Source organism: Euprymna scolopes, chromosome 19 (assembly GCF_053919585.1).
Source record: "Euprymna scolopes isolate OS-2025 chromosome 19, ASM5391958v1, whole genome shotgun sequence".
In the NCBI taxonomy this organism is placed as follows: domain Eukaryota; kingdom Metazoa; phylum Mollusca; class Cephalopoda; order Sepiida; family Sepiolidae; genus Euprymna; species Euprymna scolopes.
In genome coordinates this window covers 86226756-86245249 of record NC_136500.1, presented here as the reverse complement: position 1 = coordinate 86245249, position 18494 = coordinate 86226756, and the positions used below count along the sequence as shown (strand labels likewise).

General features: G+C 36.8%; 1 protein-coding gene across 1 annotated transcript in view; it reads right to left on the bottom strand.

Annotated features, from left to right (window-relative positions):
- The window catches only part of LOC145239816 (uncharacterized), a 31301-nt gene that overhangs the window by 1142 nt on the left and 11665 nt on the right, over positions 1-18494 (bottom strand). Inside the window, exons 2-4 of the mRNA XM_080103346.1 lie at positions 14670-17777; positions 7111-7171; positions 3105-3184 (exon numbers count right to left, since the gene is read on the bottom strand). Of these exons, the coding sequence (XP_079959472.1) occupies positions 3105-3184; positions 7111-7171; positions 14670-17767 (3239 nt within the window). The 5' untranslated portion in view covers positions 17768-17777. The remainder of the gene's footprint in view (positions 1-3104; positions 3185-7110; positions 7172-14669; positions 17778-18494) is intronic.

Sequence of the window (18494 nt, the reverse complement as noted above, 5' to 3'; positions counted from 1 at the left end):
TTCCGACTGTACTAACATGTAGAAATTTAAATGTAATGTGAATACGCATCTCGCTGCTCAACTTCCTACTTGGAGTGTCTGTTGGAATAATCACTAATTTGCAATAGCCTCTTGCATCTCAGTGTCAATTTGCCTTGTTGCGGATAAATATGAGTAAAATAAAAGCAAAAAGAGTAGCAATACAACAGCTCAATAAAAGATTACGTTTAAGATTACAATAAGCAAGATCTTCCTAAATAAACTCACTAGAGAATTGAATACAGTATCGGAACCAATAATTATTAATAGTAGATTGGAACACCAGTAAAAAAAAAAAAATTGCAATATGAGTGACATAAAATAACAAAATACGTTAACTGCCCCCCCCCCCCCAAAAAAAAACAAATTGGTAGTGTTGGCATCGACTGACACCACACTAAATAGTCGAAAAGAGTCAAGGAGAATGGAAAGATTGAGGAGAGAGAACACTAATCAGGCCTCCTCTGTGAAAAAGACTGGCACCTTGGGGAAGCTTGTTGCCACCCAAATTCTAGTGAAGACCAATGGCTACTGCCATAAGTCAATGGTAAACAGTTGTTGCGATGATGTAAATTCATTTGAAAAGGTTATCGAAATTAATTTCTTGCAAAAATTAGCAGTAACCCCTCAGTTCTTTCAATAACTCCCATACGATATAATCCTGCTGGATCACCAAAGTTAAGCAACATTGAACCTGGTCAGTACTAAATGGGTGACCATTTGAGGCTTCCAGGTGCTGTATGTGCTCTCCGCTTATCTCGGCATTGTTTCTAGTCGTTCTAGACTTCTCCTTGCCACTGAACTCAAACAGTGCCGATTCAGGAGGGGTGTGTTGGGGATTGCGCAACTCTTGCCTCATAATTAGATGTGCAGCTGCCCCTACAGGGGGTATCCCTTGTCTTTCAAGACTGAACAGAGGCATTGATTTCAATAACTCCTATAGGTGAATCATGGTTGGGGGGGGGGGGCTCTTTTCTGAGCCCTTTCTCCAATTTTTTTCTATTGGATTCAAGTCGGTGTTCTGGGCTGGCCACTTCATTAGGTAATTCCTTTTTCTTCAAATGACGTCATAACTATCTGTAACATCTGCAAAAATATATGCACATATTACGTTTACGGGTGATGCAAAAAAAAAAAAAATAAAAATAACCCAACTCTATAACAAATATTTAGAGAATCAAAGTTGGTAATTGTATCAGAATCGGGGGGGAAATATTGGAATTGTCTCATCACTAAAGGCCGCCTACCCAGTCGTAAAATACATATAAATATATTTTGATTCACAAAGAAACAGAGACATGTGCATGCGAGTATTATGTTTCTTTCTAAACAGTTCACGTCTTGCAAGTAAAAAAAAAAAAAAATACTCAAGAAGCTGAAATCGAAACCAAAACCTAAAAACAGTGAGTCAAGTACAATAACCATTAGGCCAGCTTGACACGATCTTTAAAAAGTGTTTTCAAACCTACTTACTCTTAACATAAGAAATTCTTAATATAAGGTGTATTGGCCTGCATGAACCTAGGAGATTCATAAAGATGACAGTGTAACATTGGTACCACATGATGCTGAGAAACCTTGTGTAAATGTCAGTTGTTGCGATGATGCAAATTCATTTGCAAAGGTTATTGAAAGAGGTGGACAATACTAGTAACCTGGGGGAGGTTTGTTGTCAGCCGAACTCCAGCAATGCCATCGTTTTTTTTTTTTTTTTAATGAGCAATCTCCTAGTGAGTATTAACTCATTAGGAGTTCTCATGCAGGCAATCATCAGAGATTGCTCATTAACAAAAAAAAAAAAAAAATGAGTTAACAATATGGCAAGTGTCTGCCAATGCCAGAGTCTTTTAATCTGATGGTTTCTTTGGCCAAACCTTTGCTAAACTTTGGAATTCCATCCCTCTTTCCCACTTCTCTGACTGCACTAACATGAACAAATTTAAATATGTGAACAGATATTTCGCTGCTCAACACCCTACTTAGAGTGTCCTTATAGGTATATCATATTGCTACAATGTTGCATCTGTGTGTGCCTGTTTTACGAGTACTTTAATGGAATGCGTTCTGATGAACTCATAGTACTTGTGCCCCCCCCCTCGACGTACATACTCTTGACTAACCTAACAAACAGCAAAATCCCACCCCTTCAGTCTTGCGTTCCCTATATATCAGAAAACCTTCTTCTCTAATTGTTTCTATCCATGGACTGCAAGACTTTGGAATTCCATCCCTGTTTCCTGCTTCCCTGACTGTACGAATCTGCTGAAGTTTAAATGTAACGTGAACAGACATCTTGCTGTTCAATTCCCCACAGATTCCTGTTAGACATGATCCCTTACATTAGAAGTGGCAATATGTCTTGTTTTGGGGGTGAAAAAGGATTACACAAAAATATCGAATAATCGTTTATGACTTAGTGGCCATGTGCCTTGTTTGAAGCGAATTTGAGGAAAAAAGAAAAATAGAAAAAGGCATGTACTATTGGCAAAAATTTGTTTATATTAGACCTAAATACAACAACGTTGTAGTGAGTAGGAAAGTAGTCTGATAAAAATGTCTTTCACAGGCAGGGGATAAAGCTTGCAAAAAGGTTCTGTACAAGGAGGGAGAAAAAAAATTTGTTTTCTGTCATGGAATCTTTCTTAGGCATGATCCCAATTAGTAGCCCTTTACGTCAAAGTGGCGATATGCCTTGTTTGAGGTGAAGGTGATTAAAAACAAAAAGAAAGAAGTAAATCCAAGCAAAATAGAGAAGCTTTCCCAGGCAAAGAATTAATCCAGCCATGATCAGCAGAAACGTACTAGTTTTCCCATTTTGACAAAAGTTATTTTATAAAGCTGTTCTAACATCTGATTGGTCCGTTCTTATAACACATAGTTAAAAATAGAATCGTTCAAATTTATGGGGGCATACTTTTCTATGATGCCAAAAATGTTGCAACAGGGATAATACAGGATACTCCACTCTTCACAAATATGTACAGCTGTAATCGTCGTTAATAAAATTCACAATTCTTTTCTGTAATCCAATGATATTTGACCCAAATAAACCTCAATCTATGCTTAAATTGACCAACTTTACTTACCCAAATGCCAGGTTGGACATATACTCTGTGAATTCAGCGAACATACTTTCAGAACTTTCTTTCATCTCTTTTGTCAAAGCCTGGATAAAATAAACCAAAAGCAAGTGTTAATGTTTAATCCAGAAACAGCCCCCCGCCCCACACACATTAGATAAATTGTGACCCGTTGGATCACCCATTCAGCTCAGATTAGATTGTTTGAATAAAGAAACAGTGAGTTTGTAAAACAAGTTAAATTTTAAAAAGTAGAAAGACAAAATTAGTCTCTTTCAGTTTCACACACACGCATATATATATATATATATCCCTCTGTCTTGCTGTTTCACCAGTTATGAGTCAAATAGTATCAATAATTGTAGTGATATTACCTAATTTTATAATGTAATTTTCAAACATGTTTTATAGTTCCATTTTACAATCTTCCATAGAGTAAGAGAGAGAAATGAGAGATAGAGAATATATATAGAGAGTAGGTATAAACTACAAGCGCATGGAGGAGGAGGAGGAGGATGTTAGACAATATACAGTCAGAAATCAGATTAGGATGGGCGCGGTGGAAACTAGAAATTCAATAGCACGTTAGTATATAAAAACGCACGGTAACCACAACTCTTCACATAAGCTTGACGAATTTTCACGAGAATGAAAAGCAAAATATTGTGTGTTGCTTAATTGCCATATATATTTTTATAACTTACTACCAAGCTCTACCTATGTATTGAGCACTGTTGAAGTAAATACTGAAAATTTACGCATGAAATTATATTTTTGTATATTAATGTATATGATTAAATGAAGTAGTCATATATATATATATATATGGCTATGACAACAGCATACTCTTTTCCTTGTTTTGATTCTTAGATATATATCCATTGATATATTATGTTTTTATGTAGAGTGATGTGGTTCTTGGTTGATTAATTGTGTTTGTGTTGGATATATACACGAGAGTCAAAACAATGAAAAGAATATGCTGTTTTCATAGCCCTATACATAAATGACAAAAGGTCTATATTCCAAATTTCAAGATGTTGACCATCTTACCGTTTATTCCTTTAAGCACGTTAAAATGTTCAATTCTTAACAGCACCTGTTTCGTAGAGCAAAATCATCCATGTAATCATTATGTCATTAAGAAATTAAATTTAAATTCAAAGATGGCGTTACTAAAAGAAAACACAGTTGCAACTTTTCTTCCGATCTTCTGATTTTGTAATCATGACCATATTCCTTTATTTCCTTTTAAAGTTGAAGAGTTCTTATTCTTCTGATGAGTAAAGGGTAGAATGAATTCAAAAATTGACATGATAATAACATGAATGATTCTGTGCGATCAAACAGGCTTAACATGCTTAAAGAAATATATATATATATATATATATATATATATATATATACTAGCATGGGTGCCCGGCGTTGCCTGGGTGTTTGGAGGTGTCTGTTGAGCAAAAAAGAGAAAAAAAAAGAAGAGTTGTAGTAGGAAGGTAGGCTCGAACCCATACCACGAAGGAGGAAAAGAATGTGAAAAAACCCTGACGTCTTTGCTGTTATGACCACCGCCAAATCGGAACTGACGTAGGTTTAAATTAAGGCTAGACAATCAAAAAGAGGGGATGACTTTCGAAAACACCGTAGAAAAGTGCCCAGTTAAGGTTGAAGAAATTAATGTTTTTAGCCAATTTTTCGGTATTTGTCGTCTGAAGGGTCGAGCTTCAAAACAATACTGATCTTGTGAAAATCCGTCGCCTCTGTCGAAAGTTTTGGGCAGACATGCAACCATACATAGACTTATATATTTGTAGCTCAAATTTTCAACCCAAACCTATCTCTGAAAACTTTTTATGTAAAATTCCAAATGCTTAGACCAGAAATTGTCTGAGTAATTTGGTAGAGACCGTATAGGTCAATTTTTTTTTTTAACTTTGACCCCTATTATGACCCCTTAACAATTATTTTTTTTGGCTCAAATCAAGTTATTAAGTCAGATCCATGTCGAAGGAACCAATATATAAAATTTCAAGTGTTTATACCCAAAATTGGCGGAGGAGTTTGGTAGAGTTCTTAAAGGTCAAATCGTTGAACTTTGACCCCTTACTGCCAAATTTCTGGCCGAAAACCGATCAAAGATTTTCCCAAATCTCAGTACCATGTATATAAAATTTCGAGTTTGTAGACTGAAAGTTGACGGAGATATTTTGTATGGAAATGTACACAGACAGACACTTTCAAATATATATATACACTAGCATTTCGGCCCGGCGTTGCCCGGGTGTTTGGATGCGTATGCTGAGCAAAAAAAAAAAGAAAAAAAGGTCAATTTTTAAAAATTTGACCCCTATTATGACCACTTAAAATGTATTTTTTGAGGCTCAAATCAAGTTATTAAGTCAGATCCATGTCCAAGGAACCAATATATAAAATTTCAAGTGTTTATACCCAAAATTGGCGGAGGAGTTTGGTAGAGTTCTTAAAGGTCAAATCGTTGAACTTTGACCCCTTAACAACCAAATTTCTGGCCGAAAACCGAACACATCGATTTTTCCAAATTTCAGTACCCTGTATATCAAATTTCGAGTCTGTAGACTAAAAATTGACAGAGTTATTGCGTAGGGAAATGTACACAGAGACACACACACACACACAGGTTCACTTTTATAGATTTTTTTATCTAACAATCAATTGGTATGGAAACCTGTGAGTATAGATCTTACAAAATATATACGTATATAATAAATTTATGCCTATATAATAATTTATTTACCGGACTCATTATATAAACAAAGAAAATTTCCAAGAAAATGCCTACTTCGGATTATTACCTTGTGATGTGGAGTACTTAAAATACAGATCGGATCACATTACCTCACTGCTATCAAAGACATTTACTTCGGATTTTACTATGCAATTTAGATGTGAATTTCTATATCCTTTTCATGAACTTCCCTTACTCTATGATATTAAAATACTTTAAAAAACTTAATTGTGATTTTCCATGTCTCACTGACTTTAGTAAATAAGGTTTAAACTATTATAATTATTTGCTAATATTTTCTCCTCTGAAGAGATGGTAGACATCGAAAACCTATAGGATAAAGCGTTATAATATTTCAAATGTATTCTTTGTCTTACATAGAATAATTAAATTTTTTTTATTTGAAATTTTACTATTTCACGTCATGAATTTTTAATTTTATTGAATGACTAAAATTTCATATATATATGTGTGTGTGTGTGTGTGTGTGTGTGTGTTTGTTTATTTGTTTTTGTTAGCGATTCTTTCTTGAATGAATTCAAGTATTTATACGAAAGTGCATTTTTACCTAATAATAAAATATAATAAAATAATAAGTATTCTAAAAATTTGTTTCTGGAGTATTCTGTAGAACAATAAATTTAATTGTAAATTTCTTTTCATATATATATATATATACATATATATGTGGTGTGTGTGTGTGTGTGTGTGTGTGTGTGTGTGTGTGTGTGTGTGTGTGTGTGTGTGTGTGTGTGTTGAAGTATAGGAAGGCTACAGCAATGCATGGAAACGGGTGTTAAAATAATGTGACCTAAGGCGTCGGATTTTCGTCAAAAGTTCGTGCAACCAACGAAAGTTATATCTAGCCAAATTGGCGATTTTTGGTTAAGAGGAATATGTGGATAGTAAAATATTTATGTATACCAAATAATATATATATATATATATATATATATATATATATATATATATATATATATATATATATATAATTATTACCGTTTTATCTGCTTTGGTACTGGTACACATGTTTCGATTACTGAATCATATCAACCATTTGATAATTTTATCAGACTTTACAGAAATTATTATTATGATCATATATATATATGCAGAGAGAGAGAGAGAGAGAGAGAGACAGAGAGGGAGAGAGGGAGAGAGGGAGAGAGAGACGCGCATTGTTTATAGTTTGGTTACTCCTAATAACACAAAATTAACAACCTACGGATACAGCACAAATAAATGTCTTACCTTATTGGTGGCAATGTTGTCTCCATCGAAATTACGAGATTGTTTGCTTGAAAACAGTGAACTGAAGAACAAAAGAACAGAACAATTTCAAAACAATCCCAGAATATGGACATGAATGGCGCAAGAAAGAAAAAAAAAAGAAAGAAAAAAAACGGAACTAAGAAAACGATTTCAGCGTCGTCTACACGTTTGTGATCATGCTATGTTATTCTATGCAAGGGAGCGGGGTACCTCTTGCGGGTGAGGTATTTCATACTGGAAGCAAGGTTGAATACATAACCGCCGTGCTTATGACTTGGACAGCGTGCTTTTATTTCCAAGGGAAATAATTTACTGCAATACACATTGTCTACGTCCAATCAGATATGCTATTAATATAGCATAAAAGATTTTATCCCGGGCCCCAAAATCAACAAGGATTAGACCATTCCTATAATGACCTGGTTCCACTTGATTTTGCGGTCGGTGTTAAGTTCTGTGCAGTTCTAGGAGGTCCCCAGGCTTTGCCTTCTCTCTTTAAGGAGGGGTTAGTTTATTGCTAATCGCCTAAGGCGCCCTCACTGGGAATGCCGACGGGGCTGCCCAGGAACCTCTTCCACGGGGGCGCTGACTTCTCAATCCCACTTTCCAACCCTTGTGTCACAGTTCTTGCAGTGGGAGAGAACTAAAGACCATATAACATCATCCGTTGACACACGTTGTAGCCTGGTCAGTATCAGATTGGTAACCTTTTGGGAATATCAGGTGCCGTACTTGCTTTTTGCTTACCTAAGCTTTGTTTCCAGTCGTCCTAGACTTCTCCTTGCCATTGGAATCAAGCAGGAGAGGAGTGATTATAGATTACGCAACCCTTGCTTCACAATCCAGTTCGTGTCATCCATCCTCCATACAGGATGATCAAATGATCCTCATTGTCCCGATGGACAAAACAACCATTAACTAAACAACTATGATCAAATGCTTTAACGCAGTGTGAAAGTAACTTCAGCAGACTCCACTTCTCTGTATTAAAAACCAATATCTCTATTCGTATTATTTGGATTCATCAGACTACTATTCTCATCTTGAGTGTTGTTTTCACAACGTTTCGGTCGATGTAACCTCCGACCTTCTTCAGGTGTATCTTGTCGAGCTCGGTAATGTTTCTGTCGAACTCGGGAATTTGGAAGTAAATAAAGGGTTCCGCTCGAAAATCCGTCCAAATTCCCGAGTTCGACAGAAACATTCTCAAGTTCGACAAGATACACCTGAAGATGGTCGGAGGTTACACCAACTGAAACGTTGTGAAAATCACACTCAAGATGAGAACAGTAGTCCGATGAATCCAAATAATACGAATAACCAATCCTCATCTCAAAAATTCAGAAACGTCAATATTTCTATCTCTACTATTATAGAAAAGTCACTTTATGTGTGTGTGTGTGTGAGAGAGAGAGAGAGATCCTACCTCATAGGTTCCGAAACGGCTGAGCATATCTTTTGCAAATTTCACACAAAGCTAATTTATATGTCTGGCAGTGTTCTTAGATATATTTTGTACAGAAATTCATCCGATAAGTTTCGAAAATCGAAAAAATCCGATCCTAAAAATAGTCTTTCTTATAGATAAATTTTTTTACAGTGGAATATTTTATGTTACACCGGCAATGGAGATAATAAAATTTCAGCAAATCATTTCTTCTTAAAAACAGTTTTTTTACCATCTAGAGATATAGCTTAGTGGTAGAGTATTCGACTACAGATCGAATGCAGTCTTTTTATCTTTTAAAGAAATATGTGCATTCTTTTATTTCCAGAAAGATGTATTTATTTATACGCTTAATCTTTATATACGCGTATTGTTTTTACTGTTTATTGCAGACAAACTATTACTAAATTAAATGTCTTCGCCCCAAGACTTTTTAACGGTCTTTTATTTTCCGACATGCAAAAAAAATTCTCTCCCCACACGTTGCTAATTTTGATGTATTTACAAAATCAATTATTATAATTTTTCAGGGTCATTTATTATTATAAACTAGCTGGCAGCCTGGCGTTGCTCGGTCGTACAGTACGCTTAAACATGATATTTTAATTTATGCAGATTGCGTATGTATTATTATAGAATCAATCCTTTATTGGTTATTATATATTACGGGCAATAATTTGCAAACAAACAAATAAATAAAATAATAATAATGTCATTCATCAAATACCGTCTGTATTTGTTTACAATATCACGTCAGCAGATATTTGGACTTGGCGATGAATGACCTAGAAAAGTCACTTCTGATAAATGTTTAGTTTTAAAATATGCCAACGAAGAAATGATTTGCGGCGATTTTAAATGGTCTTCTTTTATCGTAAATTGAACTCATTAATAAGAAAAAATTAAAATAAAATGGTGAGGTACACCTGCGCTTGAAAAGGGGATCATTCGATCTGTAGTCGAATGCTCTACCACAGAGCTATGTCTCTAGATGGTAATGAATCTGCTTTTAAGAAGAAATGATTTGCTCAGATTTTATTATCTCCCTTGGCCGGTGTAACGCAAAATATTCCCCATATAAAAATTATTCTTTTTCATCTATAAGAAAGAAAGACTATTTTTAGGACTGGATTTTTTCGATTTTCCATACTTATAGAATGAATTTCTGTACAAAACATATCTATGTATCTAAGAACACCGTGTGTTTTGTCATACGAGGGTCATTACAAAAATAAAACCTTTTTTTTTTCACTGAAAATGTTGAAGACTTACGAAAACGGTTATAGTACAATTAAAGCGAGCGACTTTTTATGTTCCTGAATTTATTTTTCTACATAGTCACCACCATTCTCAATGCAATTTTGCTAGTAATTCAATAACATATCTCTGCTTCTGACGCACGTCCATGAGATGGGCTGCTTTCTTAGTGTCTCCCACCGTCCATATCTGCAACAAAGAGACGAAACTTTCGGGTCATAAATGCATAAGTTCATCATAATAATGCAATTTGCAAATCCCCTCTGATCCATTCGAGCGAAATTGAACAAAAAAAAAAAAAAAAAAAGGAGGCATTACGTTTGAAACGACACTCGTAAATGGCGTTTTTGTTTTTTCGTTTTTAGGTCAGTGTAGGATATTAGATTCAGCGAATGAGGTCTTAAACGACTTCCGATAAGATCCAGCTTTATTACAAGTGAAAAATTCACACACACACACACACACACACACACACACACACACACACACACACACACACACACACACACACACACACACAACTATGCTAACATGCAGTCAATTTCTTTTCCATTTATCATATATAAAAAAAAAAGGTTTTATTTTTAACATAATTAATTTATGCAAAAATGTTTCTGTAAATAAACATATTTTTAATGTTAATATATAATCTCACAAATCATCATCACCGGCCAGGTAGTTGCATCATTATTTCCATGTCTTTAGACAGTCGGTTTCTTAGATGCGCATGCGAAAACAACGCCTTCTCACGGACACCTGGCTACCTCGTGTGTAACGTTTTCTATTAATGAGTTATGAATAGACCAAAAGTCTTCATACACACACGTGCACGAGGTATTTATACGCGTCGGCCTTTTATGACCTTTGCGTGATCGTCTCGTCTTTTTAACTAAAACAATAAAACTATTTTCGTGCAAAACACACACACAAAGGAGACATCCGCCTGGTTTTCTTCAAGGTTTTATTTGGGAAGAATGTACTTAGGAAAGAGAAAGACTCATGTTATCTTATTTAGTTATTTACTTCTTAAACTTAACTGTATAACTTAACAAAAAGAGTGAAGCATACGGACAGAGACGTTAGAGTAATGTTAGCTTCAATTATTTCTATATTATTCCGTGTCTCGTTCGCATGGCTTCTCGGAATAGACTAACTTAGAACCTCAGTTTTCTTCAATTCGAAAATGTGACGTCATTCGTCGTCGTTCAGCTCTGATTTGTTTTTATTACTTTTTGCTTATTCAAGTTTCATTCAACCCTAGGAACAATTGTTTTACAGATCTGGTCGATTATCATGCACGCAGTATGTCGAAACTCACACTAGCTAACTTAATCTGTAACGTTGTATGCACGTTTACACACGGAGCCTACACGCTGTAGTAGTCTACGTCGCAAAGGAGACAAAGAATAGAAAAGAACTTCAACGACATTTATTTTCTCATTCTCCTGCCATGCGTGATTTCTTGTTCGTGTTCTCAGACGTGCCCTCGAACGTCATCCACGTCTTTAACGTGACCTCTCTTCTTTTTTATTGTCTTTTTCCTAGCAGTGATGTCATTTCGCATTTCGTATGCATTTGTATACGCACGTCCGAACTCTACAAATCGCTACTGATGTTGAACCCCTAATACATAAAACGTATATTTCACCAGCTGGCAAGTTAACAGCTATTTCAAAGGTACTCTCTTATCGACTATAAGTGATCGCCTTTGTTATCATCTAGTCCTCCTTACTATTAGTGTCATTCTGCAGAACAGCTGTGGCTTAGATGAGTAACACTAAGCGGCGAAGTTTCTTCCAGAGAAAATTTAATGGAAATGAAGAGGATTTTGTAGTTTGCTTGAAGCATTGTGTGTAGAGTAAAATGGATTATGTTTGAGGACTATGACAACGCAATCTGCATGGGGGAATGCTGTGGGCACAAGTGAATAGACTCGTGCCCACAGTGCAATCAGAAAAGTGGGGCGAGGCTCGTCAGGGAAACCGACAGGCTGAGGATGTAACGCCCTCTTCAGTGGGAGACAACCCCACTAAGAGGTAAGTAGTGATTCTAAGAACTTCAAATGCACCCGGGAACTCGGCTACCCTCGATGACCGACAGACCGGTTCCATTAGCGACGGGAACCATTCTCCTTTCGTTTGTCCTTGTGGTTGTGAGTTTGCAACTGGTAGAGTGCTATCCCTACACTATCGAAAACTCCAAGGATGACGCGCTGTTGCGAACTTTGTGCGGGTGAGATGAAAGGTCGGTTTCGAACGAACGAATTTCATGTTATTCTTGCACAATTGACCAGAGATAGATTAGTTTAGGAGTCTATTTCTAAAAGTCGCGCAAGGCATGCCAGCACGCAAAACGGTCGTTAAGCCGATGATGATGATGATGACGACGACGGCGATGAAGAAAGAGAATGACAACACTGAAGGAATTTCAATAATTTTCAAGGATATGTATTAAACCATATCTATTATGCAAGACGGATATAAACACCGCACTTACGCGCATACGCGCAGTGTACATTAAATGAATGAATTAAATGAACTAAATTGCGCAGCAATACTATTTGATGAAAAAAAATTAAAAATTTAAGACAATACCTAAGACTTATCACAACACAACCCATATTTCGGAAATTGACTTAATAAAAATGCAAGCCAGTTCGCTTGCATGACTGACGCCTAGATCCAACTTCCGGTAACCGACACAAACAAAATGTAAGCCCCGTTCAAGTAACTCTTCACGCTTTCTTTTTCCCGTGACGAAGAAATATATTCTCGAATATTTTGGGAAATTCACACATCTACTATTTTGTACGACACACTATGTTGGTAAATAAATACATATAATTGAAAATTATTGAAATTTCTTCAATATTTTTCAATTATTCTTTAACTACATAGACTCATGAATACAGTATCCCCCCCCAACAGACTGCATTGTCCTAACCATCAAACATAATTCATGTTATAATGCAAATAACATTACGTCTTACATATAGAAAAATATGATCACATTTTTATCAAAAGCGAAACAGATCAAAGATATAAAATTATGCCAGCCGGAATTGAACCTGGATAGCATTCACGTTTACATGACAAATCAAACTTTGATTCTGATTAGTTAGTGTCGCGCACTTAAATCTGGACAGTATATATATAAAAAAGGGACTTCGATGGTATCGTCACGTTGAACGAATGGATGAAAGTTCTTGCTTAGCATATATAGTACAGTTGAAGTAGCTGATTCAGTTTACAAGGAAAACACGAAAGGAAGTGATAATAATGGACTCGAGAAAAAAGACTGGACAGAGATAGGTTAATTTGGGAGTACATTTCTAAAAGTCGCGCAAGGCGTGCCAGCATGTAAAACAGACGGTAACGAAAAAACAAAAAACAAACGAACGAAACGAAAAAACAAAAACGCCATAATGATGATGATGATGATGATGATGATGATGATGATGATTTGGTTGGTTGGTTGGTTGTTTTATGGCATATCTACCCTTTTCAGGTTATTTAATGCAGAATCTAGTGATTTTGAAGAAAAATTTTAATAGAATATATATTTTTTTACAAGTTGGTTTCTATTTAACCCATAGTTGGGACCCTAACAGGTACTACCATTCCGGGTCAGAGTGGACCTGGGAGCAATTGCAATTAAAAGGTGTCTCCACCCTCCCCAAAGCCAGCAAGCTGGGGCCTTACCATCGGATATAGTTTAAGGTCATATCCAGGACCTGACGACGACGACGACGACGACGACAACGACGACGACGATGTCATTGGCAATGAACTAATTTGCTTTGCTACAAATTATTTAAAAAACAAAAGCTAATTAATCTGGTTCGGCAGCTTTCTGAAATGGAGACTTTCTTAAATAAACAGCTAAAATGAAAAATCAGCTAAAGGGAGATATCGGTAATAATTAACTTTGCAACTTTGAGTATATTAATTATGACAAAAATATGCGCGCTTACGAGTACAACGATGGCCACCACATTAAACAAAAAAGAATTACATTGCTTAATATCTGGAAACTACTTATTTGCGGAAAATTTAAAAACGATAGTTGTTTTCAGCATACCTGAAAACCTTTAAAAGTCGTCATTTTAAAGGACACCAAGTAAAAATTCACCAATACTTTTATTTTTATATTTGCGTAAAAAAGTTACATTATATACAGTGTTTGTCATCTGAACCTTGAAATTTGTCTGGCGTCACTTCCGCTTTGTAAACAAAAAAGTGCGATTCTTAACGAAAGCACTTACCACAAGTCAACGGCTTTGCTTTATCTATGATAAATGTTTTGCGTTTGTTTCTGCGGCTCAAAATGTAGCATGAAAAAAATGAATTTAAAAAGTTTTAAACTGCTAAAAATTGAAAATGAAAGTTTTTTTAATTAAAAAATCGTACTAAAAATTTTTGTGACATTTCCTGAAGAATCTCGGATTGGATTGGAATTATTGTTTCTTTTAAATAAAAACTAATATTTTGAAAACGATTCTAACTTGCAATGAAAAATACAAAGAAAATTCGCCAAATGCCGATAAAAAAGGTAAAGCGGGTTTATTTTTTATTTTTATTTGCATATTTTAAACGCGAAAAAATTATCGATTAAAAAAAACAAAAAACCTTTTCATGGCTTTGTTTTCATGTAAGTACGCATGCGCAGAATTTTTCAAACCGGATGTACGATTTAAACGCCTAAGCAAGCAAGCTGATATGAGTTTTATAGTTACATAGATATAAATATTTACAAAATAAATGCTATGTCATGGAAGCCGAGCAACACGGGTCAACACAACTAGTTTGAAAAAAAAAAAAATGTAAACTCTTACCTTTCTTCGATTCGAGGAATATTTGGTGATAAAGTACTGTTTGCAGAATAGAGTTTATCATTCATCTTCGTAGACAGTTTAAATACAAAATATCCCGGCAATATATCAACGTGTGAACGTTGAAAGTCAATGAATGCATTGTCCGTATATCGATCAGAAAACAAAGATAAATCGCTGATTTCTGGAGTATTAAAAGTTTGTTGTCTCGTATAAAATTCAGAGTCCCAAGCTTTGCTCACAGAAAATATACGATCAGCTTCATTGTTTGTGGCGAGGTTACTTGATAGCAGAAGAAATTGTTTCGACTGCAAAGCGTGGCTAGAATTGAATGTATCCACACTTAATCGAGTGCTCAATGAAGACAAGGTTGGTCTTAGAAAGGCGCGTCTGTTTGCGGATGTTCTGCTATCTACATATCTAGATAGAGTAAGCTGTCTAGATCCCATAGTAGGTTCTCTAGTCTCACGTGTCAATCTTATAACGGACAATCTTCTGTTAGCGTTAGTTCTACTATCTACAGATTTAGATCGAGTCAGTCGTCGGGATTCAATAGTAGATTTTTTGGTCCCATGTATCAATCTTGTAACGGACAATCTTCTGTAAGCGTCAGTTCTGGTATCTACAGATCTAGATCGGGTCAGCCGTTTGGATTCGAGAGTAGGTTCTCTGGTCTCACGTGACAATCTTGTAACGGACAATCTTCTGTTAGCGTCAGTCCTCCTAACTACAGATCTGGATCGGGTTAGCCGTCTGGATCCGATAGTAGGTACCCTGGTCTCACGTGTCAGTCTTGTAACGGATAATCTTCTGTTAGTGTTAGTTCTACTATCTACATATCTAGATTGGGTCAGCCGTCTGGAATCGATGGAAGATTGTTGGGTCTCACGTGTAAATTTTGTGACTGACAATCTTCTGTTAGCGTCAGTCCTGTGATCTACAGATCTAGATCGGGTCAGCCGTCTGGATTCGATAGTAGGTTCTCTGGTTTCGCGTGTTAATCGTGTAACGGATAATCTTCTGTTAGCGTCAGTCCTCCTATCTACAAATCTAGATCGCGTCAATTGTTTGGATTCGATAGTAGGTTCTCTGGTCTCATGCGTCAATCGTTTAACGGACAATCTTTTGTTAGCATCACTCCTCCTATCTACAGATGTAGATCGGGTCAGCCGTCTAGATTCGATAGTAGGTTCTCTGGTCTCACGTGTCAATCTTGTAACGGACAATCTTCTGTTAGCGTCAGTTCTGGTATCTACAGATCTAGATCGGGTTAGCCGTCTGGATTCGAGAGTAGGTTCTCTGGTCTCACGTGTCAACCTTGTAACGGACAATCTTCTGTTAGCGTCAGTTCTGGTATCTACAGATCTAGATCGGGTTAGCCGTCTGGATTCAATAGTAGGTTCTCTGGTCTCACGTGTCAATCTTGTAACGGACAATCTTCTGTGAGCGTCAGTTCTGGTATCTACAGATCTAGATCGGGTTAGCCGTCTGGATTCGATAGTAGGTTCTCTGGTCTCACGTGTAAATCTTGTAACGGACAATCTTCTGTTAGCGTCAGTTCTGGTATCTACAGATCTAGATCGGGTTAGCCGTCTGGATTCGAGAGTAGGTTCTCTGGTCTCACGTGTCAATCTTGTAACGGACAATCTTCTGTTAGCGTCAGTTCTGGTATCTACAGATCTAGATCGGGTTAGCCGTCTGGATTCAATAGTAGGTTCTCTGGTCTCACGTGTAAATCTTGTAACGGACAATCTTCTGTTAGCGTCAGTTCTGGTATCTACAGATCTAGATCGGGTTAGCCGTCTGGATTCGATAGTAGGTTCTCTGGTCTCACGTGACAATCTTGTAACGGACAATCTTCTGTTAGCGTCAGTTCTGGTATCTACAGATTTTGATCGGGTCAGCCGTCTGGATACGATAGCAGGTTCTCTGGTCTCACGTGACAATCTTGTAACGGACAATCTTCTGTTAGCGTCAGTTCTGGTATCTACAGATCTAGATCGGGTCAGCCGTCGGGATTCGATAGTAGGTTCTCTGGTATCACGTGACAATCTTGTAACGGACAACCTTCTGTTAGCGTCAGTCCTCCTTTCTACAGATCTAGATCGGGTTAGCCGTCTGGATTCGATAGTAGGTTCTCTGGTCTCATGTGTCAATCTTGTAACGGACAATTTTTTACTAGCGTCAATCCTCCTATCTACAGATCTAGATCGGGTCAGCCGTCTGGATTCGATAGTAGGTTCCCTGGTCTCACGTGTCAATCTTGTAACGGACAATCTTCTGTTAGAGTTAGTTCTGCCATCTACAGATGTAGATGTGGTCAAACGCCTCGATCCGAGAGTAGGCTTTCGGATCTCACGTGAAAATCTTCTGTTAGTTTCCGTTCTACTATTTACATATGTAGATCGGGTCAGACGTCTGGAATTACTAGTAGGTTCTCGAATTTCACGCGTAGATTTCATAACGGACAGACGTGTATTAACACCTATTTTACGTTCAAAAGAATCGCGCGTTCTCAGGCTTCCGTTAGCGCTAGAAGTATTCTGAATTTGTTGCACAGATTTTCGTGTATTTCCTTTTAAGCTTTGACTCATTAAATTCCGCCTTCTGAAATTGCTCGCGATATTTTTGGATTCTACCCGTCTTCGCACGCTTTCCTGAAAAATACTTTTTCTGCTGATGTCATTTCTGGTTGTTTTTCGAATCTCTGGTATGCCGCTTCCGCTTAAGTGTATCGACCCTTTGACTTGACACACTCGTCTTTGGTTGAATTTGGACTCGTGTCTGTATTCCGGTGCGCGTCTCTGTCTTAGACGCGACTTGTCCGTGCCGAGGGAAGAGCGTTTCCAGTTTGATAGCAAACCCGTAACAACTTGAGTAGGACTTGTTTTTCGACGATTATTTGAATTACGGGAGGGTGGGGTTGTCGCTTTCCGCTGCAAGTCACCCGTTTTCGTTACAATCAAGTTGGTGTTGTCCGCCAGAGGATTAAGCTTCGTATTTTCGCGGTGTTGTCGTTTAAACATGCGTTCGCCATAACAGGCGGGCGAAAGTAGAAAACAGCACCAAAATAATCCAATGGCGGGGCCAATGTGTTTCATTTCGGGCGGTCTGAAATTATAAAACAAAAACAAAATATCGACATAGATTAATAGGAAAATAATGGATCAAATAGATTTGAGGTACTTCTGAAGGGGCAGCGGTCAAAAAGGACACATTTTATTTTAACAACGATTTTTTTTTTAATTTTACTTTTAATTTTCCGTTTTATTGCCTGTGATAAATTAAAGATTTTTACAGCAAAAATCATATGATTAAAAATATTTTTAAAAAAATATAATCCAACATTTTTAATACCTTTTGAAAATATTGTGTGACATCACCTCTCCACAACACGTTTCAAAAATGTATTTTTGTTTGTTTTGTTAGTTTATACATTTTGCTTAGATTTGTGGCGACTTAATCGCGAAGTGATTCCAACGAACACTAAAATGCAAATGCCTATAATTGTAACGCTCTTTCTTTTCTCGTTTCATTGGAATTCGCTTTCTTCCTCACGCCTCCAAAGCAAGGAAGTTTTCACAGGGATGTGTGAACTCAAACTATTTTGACCCCCCCCCAAAAGTAACACGTCTATGTGAAAGTAAAAAGCCAGTGCTTACTTAAATAAAATATAAGACCTGGTCAGCATGTTTTACTCTCGATTGCCGGGGACGGAGTAACTTAGTGTGTTCGTATTGTGGGGACGTTTCTAGAATGGTTGTTAAGTCCTGTGAACGGCAACCATCTTCCCAGGTGTTAGACATGATAAAACAATAGACACATCCT